Source organism: Balaenoptera borealis, assembly GCF_965194805.1.
Source record: "Balaenoptera borealis genome assembly, chromosome: 3".
NCBI lineage: Eukaryota > Metazoa > Chordata > Mammalia > Artiodactyla > Balaenopteridae > Balaenoptera > Balaenoptera borealis.
The window spans coordinates 72,923,591-72,945,863 of record NC_138866.1 but is presented as its reverse complement, the minus strand read 5'-3'; the positions used below and the strand labels follow the sequence as shown (position 1 = coordinate 72,945,863).

Sequence of the window (22,273 nt, the reverse complement as noted above, 5' to 3'; positions counted from 1 at the left end):
GTCCTAGGGGATGGCTTGCCTTCCCTCTGTCTCCCAAGAAGGCCTCACTTGAGAACCAAGTCATCAGATCTTATCCCCTAGAGTTCTGCACATCAGCATTCTGCCAGCCCCTAAAACGCTCTGGTGCAGGCTGGAGCTGAGGGCCCTCTGTGATGTGGTCACCCTTAGGAAATGAAGATTTGCAGAAGTGGGAAGGTTGAGTCATTCTTTCCTAGGGATGACTGTTGTCTTGGAGAGTCTTGGACTGGCTCTGTTCTGACAGCATTTTAAGAAGATGGTAGGGGCTTCGCTGGTGGTGCAGTGGTTAAGAATCTGCCTGCCAATGCAGGGGACACGGGTTCGAGCCCTGGTCCGGGAAGATCCCACATGCCACGGAGCAACTAAGCCCGTGCGCTACAACTACTGAGCCTGCACTCTAGAGCCCGCGAGCCACAACTACCGAGCCCATGTGCCACAACTACTGAAGCTCGTGTGCCTAGAGCCTGTGCTGCACAACAAGAGAAGCCACCGCAATGAGAAGCCCGCCCACTGCAACAGAGAGTAGCCCCCGCTCACCACAACTAGAGAAAGCCCGCGTGCAGCAGTGAAGACCCAATGCAGCCAAAAATTAAAAATAAATAAATAAAATAAAAATATACGATATTCGTTTAAAAAAAAATAGAAGATGGTAGCGGCAGTGTACTTTTTGAATGTCTCCCATAAAAAAAGAAAGACAACTAGGAGAAAACCCCAAATCCACGTGCAACATCTGCAACAAACTTAGGGTGTCAGTATATCTCCCATGGACCCCAAAATATGAGCAAGTGGGAAGGAGCCCTGGATGCTTCAAGACCCATGTAATATCAGCAACTGTGCAGAAGGCTGCAAAAGGAAGCAGGGGGGAATCTGAGGGACCTGAGAACAGGAGACCCTCAAACTGTCTACAGGTCCTTGCTAGAAAGCATGGTGGGTCCGTTTGAGAACAGCAGCCAAAACAGGGAGGGACCTAATAGATTATTTCCCAGGCCTCCCGCCCATGCTACACAGTAAGCACATAACAGGTGCTTATTTAGTGTTTGTTGAATGAATAAAGATCAAATGATATTTTACTGGAGATTCTTTCCGGTATTTGTGGATGGGGAGCAGGAAAGGACAAGTCTTTGTTTTGAGTCATGTGGATAAAATCCTTTCTGCTTCCAAGGGTACAAAACACTGGAATCACGTTGGCAGGCAGGCAGGGAGGCTGAGGCAGTCGTCTTGCTGAGCTTGTGAGAAAGAATCACTCCTTTTTAACACACTCATGCTCACACTTGCACGCACACGAACACTCAGTCTGGCCTGAGAAGAAGCCATACTACTGAGAGGCGAGGAGAAGATGCTCCCCAGATATACTAGTAGCTTCTGACATCAATTCTAAACCAGACATACCAGAGTATCTTTATGGAGGATCTTATAGGTGGGAGGAGGGGGTGGGGTTCTCAGCCGAGGGTGGCCGAGGGAGGTCCAGTTCGTGTCAAATCTGTGTTCAGGAAGTAGGTGCAGAGCTGCCCTTTGCCTTTGACCTTGATGATGCCCCGGCTGTAGCAGGTGTAGCCTAAGGACTGCAGGGCGCAGGCTGTCTCTTCGGTCACCTGCAATTGGAGGGGAGTGAGGGAATGTGGGAGTGGCCCTATCCCTATCCCCCTGCCCCCATGCCTCCAATGTGGCTCCCTCACTTGGATCTTGCCCAGGACGCCTGTACTCTCCATTCGGCTGGCCACGTTCACCGTGTTGCCCCAGATGTCATATTGTGGTTTCTGGGCCCCAATCACTCCGGCCACTACAGGTCCGTGGTTTAACCCTGACAAGAGGTATGGTAAAGAGGGGCCCTGAGGGGGGGATTTCGAGCAAGGGAGGGGAAGATGAAGCTCAAGGAACTAGGGTGAAGGGCCTAGGGGCCTTGGAGGAAAGGAGGAGGGACCGGAGGAGTGCGGCTTAGGGAAAGAATTGGATGGATCTCATAGCTTCTGGCCCAGCGGCTTCATGCTCCATCCCAAGGGGTGAGTCTGGAGGGGGCTCCCAGGGTGAGCTGGGGAGCAGCTAACAAAGGACTCGGGAGAGGGAGAGCTTGGGAAAGTGAGGAGGAGGTCCCAGACTGTCCCAGCAAGGGAGGGTCCTCACCCACACGCAAGCGGAAGTTGTTGAATGAGTGCTTGTTGATGACGTCCAGCTTAGACCCAAGGGCCACGGCAAACTCTACCATGGTGCCAAGGTGGCTGCAGCTTTGCTCAGCATCCTGGCAAAGGGCCGGCCCACCAGGATGGATCAATGAGGTCACAGGGATAAGGCCCACTTATGGGCCCACCAATGAGAGCCCGGACGAGGATTAGTAGGTAATGAAGGGACGCTGTACCTGCTGTGCGTCCTGTCCGGAGGTGGCGTTCAAGCCTGTAGCTGCCATGTAGGTGCTGCAGATAGTTTTGATTTTCTCCACCCCACTGAACTTGGGCTTGGAGAGCAGCTGTATGGAAAGGAGGCTGTGTCCCCAGTCTCTCTTGCTCTCTCCCAGAAGCCCAGCCCCAGGATTTTGGAAGCTAAAGGACCAGTTGTGGGGTCAGGGATGGTGGCAGGAGGAGAGTTGGTAGTGGGCAGAGTTGCCTGGGAGGGCAGAGCTGGGGGTTCAGAGGAGGAGCAGGAGGACTGGGGAGGGAGGATGGGCCTCATGGCCAGGAAAGCGAAGTGGAAGGAGGGACTGGTGGGAAATTCTAGAATCCAGGTCATAGGGTCTGGGGGGACCTTTCAAGTTGTCACCTCATCAAAATCAGCAATTATCTCATTGAGCAGCCGCAGACACTCTAGCCCCTCGTGGTTGATGCTGGATTCAGAGTAAAACTCCTTAAAGTCTGGGACTGAGGCGAAGAGGACACAAACACACTCGTAGGACTGGTGGTAGAGGTCCTGGGAGGGCAGGAGGTTGGGGTAAGGGGCTATGCCATGTTCTTCCCCCTTCTGGGTCTACATGGGTCCTCCTCCCTGTGTCTACACTCCTCCGCCTTGCTTTAAGAAGGATCGGGAAGGAAGGAGAGGGGTAGGGCCAGGTTACCCCAGGGATGTGACTCAAGAGTTAAAGATTGGGTCTCACTGCGATTCCAGGAGAGACAGAGGTTCAGAGTCAAGATCACCTGACATCAACATGAAGGGAGTCTCTTTTGGAACTGGGATCATGTCCATGGGAATTATCCATGTATCCTATCTTATTGCTGAGAAGTGTTAAGTCAGTTAAGTCAGCTTACAAAGATAGCTACAGTTTGGAAGATAAAATGAAGCAATAGTAGCCTCCAGAACTTTGAGAAAAGGATTTTGCTGTTCAAACTCAAAAAAAAAAAAAAAAGAAAAAAAAAAAGAGCAATAATAGGGGAAGGGGGAGTCCTCATTAGTCCTAGATTCTGGCTCTGAGCTTTCTAGTAGCCAATGAGAAGACAGAAACAGGATCAGTTACCAGATTTCCAGTGTCTATAAGAGAAGAAACCAGGAGAAGCAGAGCTACTACTGATCTTGAGAGCAGAGAGCATGTGGTGAGGCACAAGGCCGCGACATAGCCCCTGAGCCATTTCTTTTAACACCCTCTTGATACAGGCCAAGAGCATTTCCACAGCAGACAGTGTGAGGTGGTGGTGGTACAGAGAAGATGGTGCGGATATGTGAGTGACCTTCTGATCCTCTGACTGTAGCAAGATATTTGAGGATCTAGAGCAGCATCATTCAACCGAAGTTTCTGCGGTGATGGAAATGGCTATTATATGTGCCGCCCAATATGGCGGCCACTAGCCATGAGCAGCTGTCGAACACTTGAAACGTGGCCAGTGTGACCGAGGAAGTGAATTTTCTATTTTCATTAATTTAAATTTAAATGGCCACACAAGGCTAACGGCTACCATACTGGATAATGCAGGGCTAGAGAGATGGGTGTACTGTGTCCTTCACACAATTCCCATGGACACGCGATGAGGCTTCTGAAGTGTAGAGAGTGGCCATTAGAGAGGACACTCCTTCCAAGTAAGAACTTGGGATGTGGAGATTCTGTGCTCACCAAAGACAGAGGCTAAGATCTTGTGAAAATGGGGGCACCTGACAGGCAGAGGGGCTCGGGCAGCCACCCAACCCATGGTACAGGAGTCCAGAGAGGACGGCCCAAGCCAAGACTTTCATCGTCTGGGGCTCAGGAGCTGGGGGTGGGGAGTCACCTCGTTGCGCCGATTCTGGCCGATGAACTGGGGGGCTACGTGCGCGGGGAGCACGTTCTCCAAGAGTAGCCGAGTCAGGTTTTCCATCGTCTCTGTCTCCTCCTGCTCCTGCCTCAGCTTCTTCTTCCACAGGAAGTCCAGGCGGCAGTAATACTCATTCTGGGGTGGGTCACCAGGGGGCCATGGGAAGACACACAGTACAGGGGGAGCCCCAGCTCCTGAGTGTTCACCCCTCACTCCATGACGCTTAAAACCATACCACACCCCCAGTTTAGAGAAAAGGCTTAAGGTGCAACTATCCCTGGGGAGACTGCCTTGAATCTAGATTCAAACTAGCGAGGACAGTAGTGGCAGCAGATTTTTTTCTTAAGCATGATTGTCCTAGATTGGGGTGGGAGGGAGGAGGGGAGGGGAGAATTTGAGGGCGCTCCCCTCGGGCAGTGAAGGAGAAAGAAAGGGAGCAGGAAGGTTCACTTAGAAGCTTCTAATGGACACACCCTTTGGGCTCAACCCTGGAGAGGTGAGAATAAGGGAAAGGGAATAAGAGAATAAGGGAAAGACTAAGCCACATATATGGGGACTCCGCCTCACCCTTCCTAGGGAGGCCCCAGAGGGCTGAGCTGGGAGACTTACCTGCCGAGCCAGGACCAGGAGGGTGAAGAAGAAGATGAAGAAGGAGATCGCTCCCATCAGTTTAGGCTCCTTCAGCACCCCTGGCCTGAGGAGGCTACAGATCAGGGCTTCCCTTTGCCCTGCCCCTTCTCGATGGCCTCTCCCCCGCACCTCCCGCGCCAGTGCCCACGCAGCCCTCGGCCTCCCTCTCCTTTTGCCCTGTGGGTGGTTCAGACAAAGAGATGAAAACAGTTCTGCTCTGTCCCATCGCAGCCTGTGCCCCCCTGTGCAGCGGCCGTGCGCACCTGGAGTCCAAGGTGCCCAGATAGAGGCGGGCGATGAGACAGTCGGACAGCCAGGCGTGGGAGTGCAGGAAGAGGGAGCAGGAGGCTGCCAGCCACAGCAGGAGCAGCAGCAGCTTCAGCTCGAAGCTCATGTGCAGGAAGAGGGAGCAGGAGAGGAACCCCAGCACGCAGCAGTGCATGGAGTACTGCGGGCCCGGGCAGGGCGGTCAGGAGGTGGGGCATGCCCCTCGGGCAGGGGCAGGGGCAGGGGCGGGGGACACCCCAGGGCTCCTGTCCTGCCCCTCCCAGGGTCCAGTCCTATCAGGAAGGCAGAGGGTGTCGGCCATACACACACACACACACACCAAGTGTGACTTATATCTGTCCTGGTCCACAGGATGAAGTGTTCTTCAACTAAGGGGGTGGGGGAGGGGCGGAGGAAGGCTCTGGAGAAGGAGACTCAGGGCTGTGAAGGATACTCACTGGGACGCTGATGAGAGGCAGAGACCCAGGGAGCTCCCAGGAGAGGTTGGAAGCCGTGGAGGATACATTGGGAGCCCGGAAAGGGCAGTTTGATGCTGCCGGTAAGAAGACCTGCAGAAGGAGACGAGGAGCTGAGGCGGGCAGGCAGTTCCTTGGGCACAGTGGTGGCTTGTGCCGGGTTGCAGCTGACCCAGGGATGAGTTGTGGCCAAGACTCCTCCAAAGGGGCGGAGCCTGCTATCTCTGGTTGGTGAGGGAGCCTCAGCGCTGGGGTCCTCGCTGGCGGGGGCGGGGCGGGGGCAGGGACTGGGGGAGTGGGTGTCCTGAGCACTAGTCTGTCATGGATCCACTGTGTGATCTTTTGCCAGCCACTTAACCTCTCTGGGCCCCAGCTTCTGCTTCTGTAACTTGGATGGGGGATGATTCCTAAGGTGCTTTTCAGGGATAGAATTCTAGGAATGATTCTAAGTTCTGAAAAATCAGCCAAACTCAGCTTACAAAATCATAGTGAGTAAGGTAAGTAAGGAAGGTCTGCATACATAGAAAAAAGATAGGAAGGATATCCACCAAAGTGTTATTAACAATGATTATGCCCAGGTGGTAGGTTGTGGGCGACTATAATTTTCTTTTATACTTGTCCAACATTTCCAGCATCCCCTGGCCTTAGTCCAGCAGTCCTCCCAAATCCAGGGGTCCTCTTTCAGCCTCTGGCAGGTCCAGCATGCCCTAATGGGGGTGCATAGGGCCCCCTCTCTCTCACCAGGCTGGTAATGGCCATGGAGAAGATGAGCAGGATGGTAGCGGTGCCCAGGGCAACTCGCAGTCCGGGCCGTGTGGCCACCAGGACAGACAGTGTGGGCAGCCAGTGCAGCATCTTGGGGCCTTTCAAGACACACTTCTGTGGAAGGAGCATGGGAGTCTTAGCCGTGGGGCTGGGGCACCCACTGTAGGCCAAGTTGTGTGGTCAGGGCCCCAGCTCGCCACTCTGCCCCCGAGCCCACCTCACCGTCAGGTGCTCTGAGAAGCAGACGAAGAGGAGGAGGAAGAAGAGGAGGAAGGTGACGCTATAGGTGATGGTCAGAGCTGGGGGCCTAAAGAGAGACAAGAGCGAGGCCTTTAAGAGCCAGAAGAGGCTTTCTGTGCGCTAGGAGGGTGCTGTTCATTCTGGTTGGGAGACATGGGGAAAAGTGGTCCTGGGGATCTGAACCGGCTGCCGATGAGGTCTAGGCTGATGAAAGGCATTACATGCTGATGATCTGGGAAAGCTGAGGGGTCTAGGACAGTATTGGGATAATGTAGGGACAATATTGGAAGGGGACAGGGCGCTCACAAGAGTGGCCGAGGCTGCATCAGACTGGTCTCTGCGCTTTCAGGCCAAAGCTCTTTCATCTGGCTGAGTTTTGAATGAGTCCTCACCCCTCCTAGCAGTGAACTGGGAGTGAGGACCTACTCTTTAAGCTCATTTGCTGTGAGATTTGGACTTCTCAATGGGAACGAAACCTCCTTCATGGGACTGTTGTTAGAATTGAAAGACGGGTATGTGAAAATGCTTGGGGTACATAGAAAGTCCACAGGATGTAAGACAGTAAGATGAGGGCTACGATTACTAGTTCCCCAGACCACAAATTTCCATTTCCTCTGTGGCTCAGTGCCCTGAGCCGAGGGGAAGTGGGCAAGGGAAGAAAGTGTGGGTCAGGGGTCTGGAAGAGCCAGGGGGTCTGTTTTTGAGAATCAGGGCTTCCCTTGCCTAGGGGTCTCTCACCTGTTTGTCACCAGCATCTGGATGATGAAGTTGGAGAAAAAAACCAGGAAGGTGCAGGCTGTATAGTATTTGAAGGCGGGGAGTGCAGAGAGCCGATACTGGAAGGGAGGGGGTCGGTGGAGACGGGGCACCAGTGCTGCCCACCACCTTGAAGGTGTCAGTCCCAGGCAAGGAGTGGGTCCCCAGCCTCACTGTCCCCCCTCCAGTTCCGCCCCAGGTAGCCTCTACCTGTTCCCCAAGGAGCTGCCCTCCTCCCTCCCATCACCACCCAGTAATTCAATAGATGGGTATGAGCCCTTCACCCTCCAGGGTCACAAACTGGGCAGACCTGGGGAGGGGAGGTGGGACCACAGGGCCTGCTCCCTCCCCAGGGTGGAAGAACTGAGGTTGGGAAATCCTATGGTGACATCCCCCCAGTCTACCTCTTTCTCCATCTCCTTCTCTCTGAAGTACAGTGTCAATGGGTTGAAGTCCTCTGACTGTTTCCACTGTCTGGTGGAGGGTGGGGGCAGTAAGCCCGGAAGAGGAAGAAGCAGGGAGGAGGGCGTGGTCAGGTGAGCCGAAGGGCTAGAGCTGGGAAGGTTCTCCCTTCCTTCCAGGTCCTACCACCCCTCCTCTACCACATGAGCCCAGGCCTCCAGCCCTCCCAGCCCTCTCCTGTTCTCCGTACTTCTGAGAGTTGAGCTGTTCGATGACTTGGAAGAACTTGGCATCCCCGGTGTCTAGTTCATCATCTAGTCCCCGGGGGGTACGGCTCCTGCACAGTGAGAGCCCAGCCTGTCACCAGGGAGATCCTCAAAAGCACCTGGGCAAAGCAGGAGCAGCCCCCCAGGGAGGATGGAGGTAGGTCACTGGGACAGCCCCACTGTCAAAGTTGTTCAGGCCTCCTCACCGGTCCAGGCTCCACTGGGGGCTGAAGGAAGACAGGGCCTTCTCCTGCAGGGAGAACACAGGGATGGGGGAAGACGAAAGACGGTGAGCGTCCTCCACCGTGGCGGAGCCTCTCTGCAGTGAGGCATTCCATCATCTACACCCGGCCTTGACTTGAGCATTTGACCTGGCTGCTTCCCTTGCCTCTAGTGAACTCTCTCTCTCTCTCTCTCTCTCTCTCTGTATGTCTCCATTTCTATCTCCATCTCCATCTCTATCTCTACCAAATCCCACCTGCCCTCAAGGGAAGGTTCGAACCACATTTACTTCTTCAAGCTTCCTCCTGACTCTTCGAACTCCCAGAGTGTCTATCCTCTCTGATTTCCTCATAGTTTCTATCACTTAGGAGGCAACCCTGGATCCTCTGTAGGCATGAGTGGCTGTTGATTCCTTGTCTCATCTTCCCTAAAGACTGCAACAGATTCCAAAGGCAGTGACTTGCCCATCACCCCATGCCAAAAAAATCCCTGTTGGTTGAAACTGGAATGGCGATGCAGAACACTCTGAATCTCCTCTGCCCTTTCCTGATGGTCAGGCCGAGCTGGGAGGTGGTGAGGGAGGGAAACGAAAATGGAGAAGAAAGGGAAAGAGGAAGAGAAACAAACCTGGTTACAGTCACTCTCTTCTGCACTGAAAGGAATACGCAATGTGTGCAGAGATGTGAGAAGGAGCACGCAAGCAGGTGAAGACAAGCGCCAAGGAAGGGGGCGAAGATGTATGGTGACCGTCCTTCCCCACTCGCCTGGCTCATGTGAAGGAAGCAGGGTCACAGGGGGCCACATCATCCCCCAAACCAAAACCTTGTGTATGTGAGAGGAGCAGAGAGGGAGAGACAGAGAGCGACTGAGAGGTATGTTCTAGGCATGGGGCCATCTATGCATCTATGCCTGATCCTCACCTTTATCAGACTACCTACCTGCGCCCCCCATCCCGGGCCCCATGCCTATAAGTTATCTGAAGGCAGGGAAAACATCTTATTCATTTCTGTCTTCTCAAGAACTAACCTAGTGCCTGCAACATAGTAGGTGCTCAAAGATGGTGGAAGGAAGGAATGAATGGATGGATGGTAGCCACCATACAAACACCATCCCACCACCCCAAAGTTCCGCATTGTTTAATAGTAGGCTAAGTGTGATTCTCAGGATTCCTAACATTTGAATAAGACCCTGGGATATCAGGGGCTGAGAAGGGAGTCTCCGGGCTGGTGAGGTCCTGCCTCAGGAGATACCTTAGAGCAAGGGATTCCCACTCTGCCCTGAACTTCTTAGCCTGCATGCCAGTGGGGGGTTGGGGAGTTCTGGCATGGGTTCTGGGGGGCATCCCCACCACGGGGATTGCACCCAATATTGTCTTACAGCCCCTGGGCTCCCGGCAAACCCCTTTCTACCCCACCCCCACTGGGAGGTCTCATCCTGCAATAGTCAGCTGGGTCTTGGGCTCTTTCTTCCTCTCCATCCTGCCAGCTTAGCCCTCTGACTGCTCCCTTTCCCCATGCTGAGCCTTGAAATTAAGCACTCAGCCACTGAGCCACTGCTGCCAAGGTCCCCCCCCACCTCCCCGCTCCCCGCTGTTCACTGATCTCTGGCCTGCTTTCCTGCTGGATGGGAGAGGAGTGGGGATGGGACACAGAAAGGGTACTCTGTAGTCACCCCATAGATTCAAGCAGGTCTACCTAGTAGAGAAGATTCTGGGAAGATCTGTGCATAGGTGGTTGGGAATGCTAAACAGGTTTTGGGCAGATCGGGTAAAATGGAGGAGAACGGGCTGAGGAATCTAATCCCAGGGCAAGCTTTTAGGGACATGGCCTGGGTCCCTGCATGAGAGGGTTCTGGCCGCTTGTCATCAAGTACCAACCTCAAGAGCTGGCCGGTGGAGGACATCCAGGCTCCTCCAGCAGCTGGTGAATCACTGACTACCTTGAAGTGCTATGCATAGATCAGCCAGTAACTGGCCCTGCCCTAACTTCCCCAGACGAGGGGTAGGCCGGCTCCGCTCTCTCCCTCCCCCATTCCGCCCACTCATGGTGATTTCCTTCTTCAAGGCCATGAGAGATTTTCACTGTCACCTCATTTTATCTGCGTACAAGTGTTGGAGAGTTGGGGCAACAAGCGATTGGCCCCGCCTTCCCGGTCCCAGCGGGGACTGAAGAAGAGAGCGTGCAGTCGCAGGACTGAGCTAAACAGAGACACTTCCTGGTGGGAATAGGTGTGCAGCACTGGCCTCAGAGTGAGGAGGAAGTATGGTACCAGGGGAAGGGGCTTTCCTGAGTAGAGGCTGGGGAGCAAGGGACATGGTGTCTGTGGGATCTTGGGTCTTCTCTGAGCTGAGCTCAGAGGGCAGTCATTTTTGCCCTTTCTCTGGAAAGAAGGGCAAGGAAGGTCCTGAGCCAGCAACTAGGGTGACCAGAAAGTTCGGGACCTTGTGATGTCAAGTGACTCACTGGTGGTGGGGGCGGGAGGGGCTGGAAGTGGGCAATGGGGGTGGGTTTACGTAAGTGCTGGGCTCATGAAGGAGGTGCACGTACCGGGAGAGGGGTGGAGGTGGACACAGGGCTCTCCACATGGCTCAGGTGGGCGAAAGGCTTGGCTGCACCCCAGGACTCTAGGTAGCGGGTCATCAGCAGTGATGGACGCATCTTGGGGCCCTCAAGAGAGGACAGCAACCCGCCTGCAGTGCCCTTCTCGTCCTCCTCCTCAGCCTGGGGCACATGAGGGCTGAGAGTCAAGATCACAGACCCTTCCCCATTCTCCCCACACCCTTTAAAGGCTTGTGTTCCCTCCCCCACGATAAACACTTCAGGACCCAGGATCTCCATCTCTGGCACGGAAGAGATCAGGCCCATTGGCTGTGGATGGTTAGGGTGGGCAGCCCATGGGGTCCAGGCTGGGCTCTTACCCGGGGATCGATGACAAGGTAGGTCGGCTCCCCTAGCTCCCGAAGGTATGGGTCCCCGTGTTCCATGGCTGCATCCTCCACAGCATAAGCCCCTGCCAGCAGTGCCAGCGTAGCCCCTGTGATATGTACTCGTCTGGAAGGAGGGGGCAGTGGGAAGCAGGAGGGAGGGCTTCCAAATCTCTCATTTCTTTCGAGGATCATTCCTGGAGGTCTGACTTCAAGCAAGGCCCTGTGCTACAGGAGGTGTCTCCCAGCTCCCCTCCCTGTACCCCAGGATCTCCCTGATCTCCCACTTGGGAACGTGCCCATTTTAAAGAACTATGAAAACCAGGCATGTGGGAGACCTGACTGGGCTCTTGCTATAGCCTGCTAGAGCCCCAGCTCTCACCCTGGCACTCCACTCGCCTCCATGTGGTTGGCCAGAGTGACGTCATGGGACCAGACATCATACTGCCATTTCTGCAGCCCGATGACCCCGCAGAGCACGCTGCCTGAGTGCACACCCACACGCATGTTGATATCCACGCCGGTGGCTGCCCGAAGTTTCCTGAGCAGAGTGTGTGGAGAACAGTCTGAGTGCTGCCTTCAGCCCTACCCATGCAGCACCCCTCCCTCTCTCCAGGATGACTTCCACTACCCTACCTGCCTCCACCCCACATCCATCCTGCCCACCCCAGCTGACCTGATGGCCCGGCACATGTCCAGCCCCATGCGCACGCAGTTGATGGCGTGGTCCGGCAGCGAGAGCGGCAGCCCGGAGACACAGTAGTAACAGTCTCCCAGGATCTTGATCCGCATGCATTCATGCTCCTGGGGGAAGGGTGTACAGGGGGAGGGGGGCACCTGGTTAGTGGCCAAAGTAGGCAGGAGGGAGTTGGGAAAAGTGGGAGCAAATGTGGTATTCCTGAAGAACTTCTGAGGTTGGGATTGTCTATGTCAGGTCTAGGGACTCTCTTAACTTGATACAGGGCTGGCTGAGGTCTCCTATGTGGGTGTCTTTCTCAGAAGGGCTTCTGAAAGGTTGGGATGTCTGTGGCTCTCTCCAGCTTTGGCATGTGTAGCGTGTATCCAGATTTGAGCGTATGAAAGTCACCTCAGGATTGAGGGGTTTTTTTTTGGGGGGGGCACCCAAGATTAAGTTGCTTAGGGGCATCCCTGGGGACTGAGAAGGTAGCTGGGCTGAGGATGCAGAGGCAGAGATTTCCCTTGGAAGGGCCTCCTAATGTTAGTGCATCAGAAAAATCTATCTAGATTTGGTTGCAGTGTCCAGAGACACCTATGCTGGGGCTCAGAGCCTGTTTGGGGGTGTTGTGGTTGGGGCATCTGTGAGGATGTTGAAAGGTCCCTCCAGGTTTGAGATGTGCAGTGAGCAGTTCCATACCTGGGGATATTTGAGAGGGTCTCCTACCTGCAGTGGAGTATCTGGGAGCCCACAAAGACTTGGAAGTGGGACTGGGATCTTATAAGGCAGGACTTTCCCTCAGAAGGGGCTCTCCAGGGTGGGGAGTTTGAAGGTGGGGAAGGAAGCCCCCTCTGACCTTGGCGATCTGGTCGAACTTGCCAAAGAGCTCGTTGAGCATGAGCACCAACTCCTTAGGGGAGCACTCACTGGCCAGCCGTGTGAAGCCCACGATGTCAGCATACAGCACGCTGGGCAGGGCAGACCGCATCAGTGGGGCTGGCGTCTCAGCCCACGTTCCCTCCCGTCTGCCATCCTTCCTTATACCTCACTCCCTGGTGCCTCTTGACATAGAGGCTGTGGAAGTTGTTGGTGCTCTCTGGCCGTGACCCCTGTCCAGCCTGCAGCCGTGCCATGATCTCCGCCTTCATCTCTCGGGCCAGGTAGGCAGGAAGGATGGACAAGAGAAGGTGTTCCTGGGGGAGGTGACTATGAGCACCGACACTCCTACCCCCCAAAACCAGGAGCCTCAGCCCCCCCAAACCCTTAGGAGCCCACAGACTTCCCCAGCCCCAGAGGTGTTCCCCAGGGCGCTGGCCCAGGTCCTCCCCACCACCTACAGCCAGGCTCCACCCCTGCCCTGCACTGATCACCTTTAGGGACTGAACTTCCAGCACCAATACCGGAATTAGAGCCCTTCGTTTAGTATCACAACGTTCTAAAATGCTTTCACAAGCTTCAGTTTGCTTGAGCCTCACAGCGGCCTTCCAAGGTGGGTGATAGCCACATTTTACAAAGGAGGAAACAGAAGGTCAAGCGACCCGCCCAAAGTCATTCAGCTTCCAGAGCCCGGTTGTGGGATCTAAACAACTCCTCTCCCCGAGCCCCGGTCTCTCCCGGCCTCCCGGGCCCGGCGGACCTGGTGCTTCTTCTCGGTGTCGAGTCTCCGGCGGGAGTGCAGGGAACTAAGCGCCTCCCGGAACGTGGCGCGCAGGGCGCGCTCCATCAGCGCCTTGTGGTATGCTCCGGCCACGTTCCCGCACAGGAACAACACCGCGTTTGCCGCCAGCTGTGCGGAAGGGTCAGCCTCAGAGGGCGCTGGACCCCGGGGTCGGGGAGCTATTGTGTGTAGCTGGATTGGTCTCTGAGAGGGCTGAGGAGGACTCTGCAGTTAAGAGACCGAAGTATTTCGAGGCAACGGGTGCCACACTGTGGGACCCATAGGGGGCACTTCTCCTCCCTCTCCGCCCCCCCCCCCCCCCCCCGCCCCAAGCAGACTCTTGGCTGCTGCACCAACACGGCCTCTTAGGTCTAGAAACCTTTGCACGTACGTTTCCTCTGCTGGGAATACCACTCCACCATCCCCACCCGCGCCGCAGCACAACACTACTCAAGCTCCAATTTTTACATTCTCTGTGATGGTTCCGTCATCCCCATCTGTCCCCACCACCCCGGTCCCCTGGCGAACTCCCTTCCCCATGGGCCCAGAGCCCTCTTCTGGCGTTTGCAGGCATCGCGCTGCGCTGTGTACCAGCTCCACGAGGGCACGGTCGGGGCCTGTGTTTGTGCCCTGCGCCCAGCGTTGCGCCCTGCCTTGGAGTCACAGATCATCAAAAGGTTGGTGAATGCCCAGAGGTAGCAAGTAGCGCCCAGCGGAGCCAGCCGCGGACGCAGCCTGTGCTCCGTGCGTGCTCACCTGCGGCAGCAGCGCGGGCTGTGAGTCCGGCTGAGGCCCAAGATACAGCCCGAGGACCAGCAGGTGTGAGAGTGAAGAGGCGAGACCCGCGGCGGCGGCGTCCCGCATGCCCAAGGGCAACATGGCGTACACGGTGAAGATGACAAAAAGGAAAAAGGACACCTGGGGGAGACGGGCGCGGGAAGTTGCACGCTTACACTGCTGCGCTGCTCCTCGGGGCCTGGGTGCGCGTTGGAGGCCCGGGAGTCCCCTCCCCACTGCTCGGCCTGCCTCACCTGGTCCCAGGCGCTCACCACGCCCCCGGTGAAGAGGAAGCCGTGGCCTAGCGCGAGCAGCGCTGCCCACACGAGGCCCGACAGGGGACGCGTCCAGCGCTGCAATCGCTGCTCGCGGGAAGCCAGGCCCAGCAGCAGCGAGAAGCCGCCCAGCCCACACAGCATAGTGGTCAGGAAGCCCGGGTCTGAGGCCAGCTCCTGGGGGGGAGGGGGTACATGAGGCAAGATTGGGGTGTGGAGTTTCGGGAGCTCGTCCAAGGAGAGGAGGAGTGGGCAGTCCCTCAGACCCGTTCTGAAAACTGTTTCAAACCCAAGTAAGAAAAGCAGGTAGGGCACCTTCGCTTGCCATTCATATTAGGTTGAACCACATGAAATTGCTGATAATCTGTTGTTGTTGTTGTTTTTTTTTTTTTGAGTTTAAGATGCTGCCTTCTCCCGCTCTTTTTTCTTTTTTAACATCTTTACTGGAGTATAACTGCTTTACAATGTTGTGTTAGTTTCTGCTGTATAACAAAGTGAGTCAGCTATATGCATACGTATATCCCCATATCCCCTCCCTCTTGCATCTCCCTCCCACCTTCCCTATCCCACCCCTCTAGGTGGTCACAAAGCACCGAGCTGATCTCCCTGTGCTATGAGAGCCAGCAGTCTCCTGTGATTCAACCTACTATCTCACTGGCATGCTGCAGGGGGACTGAACCTTGGGCCATCTACCCAGAAGACCTGGCTCCAACCTCATATTGGCCATTTGTGAATCCAGGAGCTTTCTGAGCCTCAGTTTTCTCACCTGTCAAATCGGAACTAAAGCACCCCTCCCACCCCCACCTGGGATCCCAAAGCAAGTGAGAAATTCCAGCTCACAGAAGGCACTTAGGCATGAGTGTATCCAAATCTGGCCAATTTGCTGGGGAGATTCCCTGCCCGGGGCCAAGGCTCGGAGTTTCAGGCCCTGACCGCCCCCCCCCCCCGCCCAACAGCAGAGCTTGGGCAGGGGGGCGTCCGAACCTCCCTCGCCTGCCTGGGAGCTGGATCCCGCCATCACCTCAAGGCGTAGAAGCCCCCCACTCCCACCCCTGTCTCCACCGTTTGTCCCCACCTCTTCCTGGACTTGGAGGAGGACGGGCAAGGATTGGTCACATCCAGTGGTTTTCCCACCTTGCCTCCGAAATGTGAAAAGAAAACTTGGAGCAGGATACTTCCAGAAGTGGAATTGAAGGTCCCCTTTCCCCCCACAAAAGAAACTGGAAACGGGTTCATTTTGGAACTAAATGAGAGTGGGATGTAAAGTGTCTTCTGGGACTCTGTGGGTACAACTGCCCCACGGCCCCTAAGAGGGAAAGAAAACCAGGAAGCAGATTCCCAAGGGGCCCAGTGTAATTCCCCCACCCCGCGCCGGAAAACTGGAAATTCCGGTGTTGGATTTATTCTAGGACCAGTAGATCACAGAAGCGTGTAAGGTCTGAGGTCTGTCAGTACCTGCAGAGAAATTAGAAGCATCGAGGGCTCAGCTATCTCCTTGTGTAGACCCGGAGACTGTGGCCCAGAGAGGCAGAGTGACTTGTGCAGGGTCACTGCAGTTCCTAGCAAGGTCTAGCACTTGTTTCCCGGGTCCCAGCCAAGAAAGCACATTGAAAAGAAGATCCACGTGGGACTACCCTGGTGGTGTCCAGTGGTTAAGACTCCGTGCTTCCAATGCAGGGACCGTGGGTTTGATCCCTGGTCAGGAACTAAGATCCCACACGCTGCAAGGCGCGGCCGGAAAAAAAAGAAAAGAAGACCCACAAGTCCCAACCCTGAAAATGCCCCTGAGGCAGTGACCCTCCCGCTGTCCCCGAGGAGGCACCCTGCACCAGAGCCCCACTCCCTCCCCCCACCCCGACTCACCCTGCCGCTGGCCCAGGCAACAGCGAGCAGCGCCAAGAGCCCGAAGAGCACGATCACCAGCAGCAGTAGCAGCAGTGGGTACTGCTGGCTCAGGCTGTAGTAGGTCTCGTAGAAGAGGTCTTCGCTGGGAGGCGGCCGCGGACTGAAGAGGCGGGCCATGGTCTCCCCTGCCCAGAGCTACACCGCCTTGGGGTGACCCCTGGGGCTGAGGAGGGCCAGGGTGGGTTACTGTCTGAGGCCCCAGCCAGCCCCAGCTGTGCCGTTCTCGCCGGGTCCAAGCCACTTGCGCCCGGACCTCCCAACCTCCCTATCCCACCTCCTCCTAGGCACTCCCTGTGGCCTCCCTGCCTTCTCCCAGTTGGCAGTGAAGGGACTGCTCAATCCTTTGCTCCTCCTTCCTCAAACCCAGACTGCAGAGGTGCTCTAGCAAAAGCCAGGGGCACAGGATTTAGGGTTGAAGCAAAGGGGCCCCGGCTACCCCCTTTCCCCCAACTCACTGCCGCAGCTGAACGGGCTAACCCCAGGGCAGGTTTTGGAGTCACACGGGCTGCTAGGCTATTAGCTCTGAGCCCCGGGCAACAGGCACTTCCCTCCCGGCGCCTCGGCGTCCTCCCACTTCCCCGGTGGGACAGCCCGGCCCTTCCTGTGCCCTAGCCGGACTCCGCAGGCCTCCTCCCCCGCTCTGATTGTCTCTCCTGACTCCACAGCCTCCCCACATCTGCCCCCTCAAGGAAGAGGAATGCGGACCACGGGGGAGACGTAAGGGGTGGGATGGGCTGAGCCAAGCGTCATATGTCAAAATGGGTTCAGAACCTTGGATGTGGGGAGACTGAGGGTGGGCTGGAGCGAAGGCTGGCAAAGATGCAGGCAAGAAGAACGTGGTGCCATTTGGGGGCTAGGTTGTAGGTCAGGATGGGAGGCGATCATTCCCTGCCCCTCCAGCCTAGATGGCAGCGCTGTGGCCATATCTGAGTGGTCCATACTCCAGTGGTGTCCAGCTCCAGGGGAGGGGCACATCTGCGTGTAGCTTTGTGGAGCCGTCGCTGTCCACTCCCAGACACCAGCTGAGAATCAAAGGGTTCCAGTGCCTCCACGGAAGCAACGTGTGCATGGGTGTATGCAGCGGAGGGAGGTGGTAGTATGGGGGCTGACCTACGGGAGACGAGGGGCATCATGCAGGGCAAAGGTGTGCTGGGGTCTGTGAATTCCCATGGTGAGCCCCCTCCCCAGGACTCCACTGCCAAGTCTCCACAGACCAGAGAAAATGTGGTGGCAGGACCACAGCCTCTGTCCTCAGGGTTTGGTTTAGGGTGGGGTCTGGGCCTGCTCTACAGGAAGTGCTCTGCCCTGAGATTAGAGCTGCCCAGGAGCCAGACCTCCAGGATTCCTTCCTGCCGCGGCCAGCTGGGCCCTGACCTTGTGTGCCACAACTCTGCCCACCTACAGCCCTCAGCATCCCGCTTCCGGCCCTAGCCAGACACCGCGCAGTGCCTTCTACTCCCTCGATGTCAGCTCCCTCGCCTCTCATCTACGTCCCTTCCCATCCCTGGCTGAAGCTTTAGCCTCATTCGTGGTGCTTTGGTTAAAATTCCACCCATTTATTGACTCCTGGGGCCACAAAGACAGTTCGGGTGCAGGCCTGATGGCCCTCAGAGAAAGTCTAGGCTAGCTGCCTCAAGTCCAGGAGGCAGTTTAGAAGCTGCTTCAATTCCTGCTATTATGATACCAGCCCTGTGGCCCACTCCAGGGTTCGGGTTCTTGCCGTCCTTCTTTCGAACCTATTCCTTGGGGGGTGTGCTGGGGGCCCCTATCCATGCCCCGAGGTGCCAGGTCCTGCACGGATGAGGCAGTTCTTCCTTGTATAATCATATGGTTGTTGTTTCCAATCTGTACCCCTTGGCTATGAAGTATGGTAGGAAACCGTGGCCCTTTAAGAGAAAGAGTGATGACGATGGGATGGGAGGGTTAAGCGCTCTCGAGACTCAAAGTGAGGAGGAGCAGCAGGGTGGAGAGGCAGTGGCACCTCGTGTTCACCCTGGGGAAATGCAAGTATGGGGTCTCTGGGCCTGCCAGTGACTGGGTCAAGATGTGCCTTCAGCCTTCCTCTTCAGGCTGCACCTTCAGAATTGGGTTTGCAGAAGCTCAAGAGGAGTGGCAACTAACATCTGAGACTCTGATATTTGGGGTCTTTTCTGATGGGAAACCCTCTGGGCATACATGGCAACAATGGAATGGAATTCAGGGGTTCACAGAGCTGGTGTGGGGGAAAGTCAGAAGGCTCAGGGGCAAATCCAGGCTTTGCTGTGTGACCTCAGTGGATGTCAGTTTCTTCATTTATAAAACGAGAAAGTTGGCTTAGGTGGCCTCTAGCCCTTTCTCATTCCCCTCCCCAAGTACCCTGGATCTATATTCGGTCTTGAGGAAGAAGCTGGTGGAAGAATTGAGCAGGGGAAAGGAAGGAGGAAGGAGTGGGGAGTGAGTACCTGGTACTGGATTTGGCCCTGGCGCCCTGGGAGGCCAGTTGGTGTCACGTCTCTCAGCCCCCTGCAAACAACACAGGGCTCTCAGGCCCCCTGTCCTGGGCCTTGTTCCCCTACTGCAGACCCCCTCAGCCCCAAGTCTCCCCTAGCAAGGGGACAGGATTCACAGGAGTCTTAGTGCATCCCCTAGTCCTACCAGTGTCTCACCTGATAACCTTGGGGTCCAGGACCTGGGGTCCAAGCTGAGGTGGGGCTGGGCTTCTGGTTTTTGACAGGTAAGGTCTCTGGATTTTGAGGAGGTCGGGCTGTTGAATCTGAAGAGGTCTCTGCTGTCCAGGCAGGCTGAACCTGCCCTCTCTGGGCCCTGATGCTCTCAGGAAGGTTTGTACATTTTTCAGGAACAGACCTGGGGTACCCCTCCAGATTCAGGTTCATCATTTCAGAGACCATGGAATCATGGCTTCCTGTGGTTCCCCCAGGGCCATCCATTTCTGTAGTTTCCGGGCCTGGCTTGAGGACAGACAACAACCTGTTGCTGCCCCTGTGCTCAGACAGGAACTACTTTACCTGCAAGGATGGGGAGCTGGCTGGGCATGGAGGTGGGAGAGCCAGAGCAAACCCAAGGGAGGAGTCTCTTGGTCCCTATCTGTTGCCTGGGAACTCAGGGATGGGGCGGGGACACTGGGGACGAGAGTCAAGGCTTAGAGAACAGTGGTCAGTGGGGAGTCATTGGGTGGCCAAGGGAGCCACGTTGTGCCATCCTGCCCAGCTCCTAGGTGGGGTGAGGGCGTTGGGCACTCACTGTGGAGACTGCAGCATTCATCTTTTTACCGGATATATCTCCTTTCTTTACCAGATCGAGGACTTTCTGGGTGTTTGGTCGGCATTCTGGAGAGAAGGCAGAGTGGGTGGCAGGTGAGCAAAACTTCTTTTCCAGCGAAAAGCCCCTGCTGACAGATCCAGGCCTACCTCAACTGCCAGCTAAATGGCCAGCGCACCTTGGAAGGAGGGCCTCTTCTGGGGCTCGTGGCTCCAGCAGTGCTGCATTAAATCCTTCAGTACTTCCAAGCCAGGATCTCAGGGCCAGACTGGGGCAGCTCAGTCAATGCAGGCCGGATCTGCCTCTCACACACTGCTTCCCGCAGCAGTGATTTATGGTCCACTACTGGGGTGTGGGTGTGAGGAGAAGGCAATCAGAGTATGAAGGCCACCTGCACCATCACGGAAAGGGGCAGGGAGTGTAGGAGATGTGAGGAGGGAGTAGGGCCATCTGAGCAGGTAAACAGGAAGAGGAGGGCTTGGGGATTGGGGGTTTGGGGGAGGGGGCACCTGAGGTGAAGGATCCCAGAGTCTGCCTAGAGTTTTACTCTCAGCTTCTCTTCCGGCTAGCACTGCCCACATTAGGATCCCGAAGCTGCAGGAGACATAAAGCTGAGGCCTGACCCAACTGCTGACAAGACTCCTTTCCATATACCATCCCTTAGAAGGACCCAGAGAGGTGTAGAAACTGGGGATGTATGTTTGGAGTGGGTACCTTACCTGTAGACATCACTGGCCATGGAGGCCTTCCAGTTTATATCAGCCAACAGTTCTGGGGCCAAGTAAGCTGGGGTGCTCCCTCACTCCCCAGATCCTGCCCCTGACTGTGAGCCTTCCAGAAACGTGGACAGGCCCAAATCTGCCAGCTGCAAAAGGAGATAAGAAGGGGGAGATAGGGGATGGACAGGGCCTAGCAGCTTCCAGAATCCTTTCCTCTCCCCGACAGAAGGTGCAGGCCCTTCCGTGCCTGCACAGATATTATGGTCCCAGCCTTGTAAAGGGGGTGTGGAGGGTTAGCGGAATGGTAGGACCAGTGGGGCTCCTGGTTGGAGGTCTGGGTCCCCGCTCCATGGGGCTAGGTCAAGGTCTCAGTCTCCTGGACTAGGTCAGCCACGGGTCTTTGGAGGGCCCCGTGGGGTGGACCCATGGAACTGACCATGTTGGCCAAGGCCTCTATCACCTGGTATGGCAGGGGCTAAAGCTCCTGGATGAGCCTTGACACTTGGGCAGCCCTGTGTCCAGAGGGAGATGCTGAGGGTATTCAGAAGACAGGGCTGCAGCAGGTCCTCTGTCCAGTGGGTGGGGCTGGAGCAGCTCTGGGGCAGGACCTCGTCCAGGGGTTGGGCTGCGTAATGGGTGCCCTGACCTTGGCATGCCGCTCTGAGTCCAATAGGACGTTGGGGGGCTTGAGGTCCCGGTGTAGAAGCATGGGGTTCTGGCTGTGCAGGTAGCACATCCCGAGCACAAGCTCCTGCAGCAGGCGGCAGAGGAGCGGCCCCGGCCTTGGGCACTGGGGCTGTAGCAGCACCGCCAGGGAACCGTTCTCCGGAGCCGGCCCAGACACGTACTCCCACTCCAGTTTCTTTGTGACCCCCAGCAGGGGCAGCACATGATTGTTACACAGGCTTGCCATGGCCTTCACCTCCCTGGATATCGCCGGCTGGCACTCAGGAGAGGGTTGGAGCCGAGCTCCCTCCTGGGAAGATCCTTCCCTTCCGCACTCAGGCCCTGCCACGCAGCGGCCCCTCCTCCTCTGCCCAGCCTCCCAGACCAGACACCCTCCCGCAAGCAGCTCGGGGCACTCACACGAGTTCACGATCTTCACCGCTACTTCCAAACTCCAAGTCCTGTGCTGTGCCCGGAAGACAGCGCCAAATCCGCCTTTGCCCATGAACTCCGGGTTCTCCACTTCCTCGATGGGCACCAGCGGGGCTGAGGTACCGCTGTGCCTGAGGGAGGGGGCCTCATCACCCGCTGGCCAGGGCCCCAAGGCCGCGCGGCTCCCTGCACCGCCCACCCCCCAGGCCCCGTGACTCAGCTCGTCTCGGTCAGTTCAATCCCCAGCCTCTCCCATGGGCCCCACTGTGCCCTGGCCTTGGCACGTTCTGTGAGCGAGTCCGTGGGTGCCGTGTGTGTGTGTGTGTGTGTGTGTGTGTGTGTGTGTGTGTGTGGCTGCGGAACCATATCTCACTCTCCACTCACCATAACTTAACACAAGACATCAGGTTGGAAGGTGCGAGAAGCTTCTGGAAGTTGCGAGCCCACACGGATGGAAGAGGGGTTGGGGGCCGGGAGAGGGGTCAGTCTCCAGGCCACTGCACGGATTCCGCTTCCCGGGTTGCTTTCTCTGCACTGCCTGAACCACTTCCTTCTTTGACGGAAGCCTCTGCAGTCCCGCCCTCGGGGGCAGGGGGAAGGGGGTGCCGGTGGGGTGCAGAACGGAAGCTAGTGCTGTTCCTCAGGTGCCGAGGCCGGGTTCATTGTCACTGGGTATGCAGGGCGCCATGGAAGGAGTCCTCACCTTCTAGAACCCACAACCAACCGCCTTCTAAG

The 22,273-nt window shown here is 56.4% G+C and overlaps 2 protein-coding genes across 5 annotated transcripts; both read right to left on the bottom strand.

Moving 5' to 3' along the window:
- Positions 1-1,067: 1,067 nt before the first annotated feature.
- Positions 1,068-17,032, bottom strand: ADCY4 (adenylate cyclase 4). Of its 4 annotated transcripts, none has more exons than XM_082385872.1 (26): positions 16,919-17,028; positions 16,422-16,626; positions 14,538-14,735; positions 14,263-14,424; positions 13,486-13,731; positions 12,894-13,042; positions 12,706-12,817; positions 11,850-11,977; positions 11,556-11,714; positions 11,168-11,378; positions 10,797-10,970; positions 8,235-8,278; positions 8,013-8,099; positions 7,765-7,834; positions 7,343-7,440; positions 6,587-6,671; positions 6,341-6,478; positions 5,582-5,692; positions 5,120-5,304; positions 4,836-4,920; positions 4,203-4,361; positions 2,770-2,916; positions 2,372-2,479; positions 2,140-2,254; positions 1,695-1,819; positions 1,068-1,610 (listed from the first exon to the last, which is right to left on the bottom strand). In XM_082385872.1, the coding sequence occupies exons 2-26, from the start codon at positions 16,578-16,580 to the stop codon at positions 1,458-1,460; spliced, it is 3,408 nt and encodes a 1,135-aa protein (XP_082241998.1). In that variant the 5' UTR covers positions 16,581-16,626; positions 16,919-17,028; the 3' UTR covers positions 1,068-1,457. The 4 variants fall into 4 exon arrangements, with proteins under 4 accessions (XP_082241998.1, XP_082241999.1, XP_082242000.1 ...); XM_082385873.1 differs by having other exon boundaries at positions 11,168-11,300; XM_082385874.1 differs by having other exon boundaries at positions 11,168-11,300; positions 13,486-13,635; positions 16,919-17,027.
- A 646-nt stretch (positions 17,033-17,678) lies between these two features.
- On the bottom strand, positions 17,679-22,131 carry RIPK3 (receptor interacting serine/threonine kinase 3). Its single transcript, XM_082385893.1, is given in 11 exon segments — positions 17,679-18,349; positions 18,905-18,965; positions 19,109-19,459; positions 19,704-19,789; positions 19,900-19,977; positions 19,980-20,066; positions 20,269-20,315; positions 20,441-20,520; positions 20,524-20,586; positions 21,087-21,669; positions 21,923-22,131. Coding segments are annotated over 11 exon segments (1,680 nt in total). The 5' UTR covers positions 21,943-22,131; the 3' UTR covers positions 17,679-18,125.
- Between the last annotated feature and the right edge of the window lie 142 nt (positions 22,132-22,273).

Bases quoted from the DNA above. Each gene is read 5' to 3' on its own strand.
- ADCY4 (XM_082385872.1), bottom strand. From the start codon at position 16,580: ATGGCCCGCCTCTTCAGTCCGCGGCCGCCTCCCAGCGAAGACCTCTTC. The intron at 6,672-7,342 runs GTGAGAGACCCC...GTCTCTCTTTAG, and splicing joins CAGATGCTGGTGACAAACAG to GCCCCCAGCTCTGACCATCA. The intron at 1,820-2,139 runs GTGAGGACCCTC...ACCTCTTGTCAG, and splicing joins CAACTTCCGCTTGCGTGTGG to GGTTAAACCACGGACCTGTA.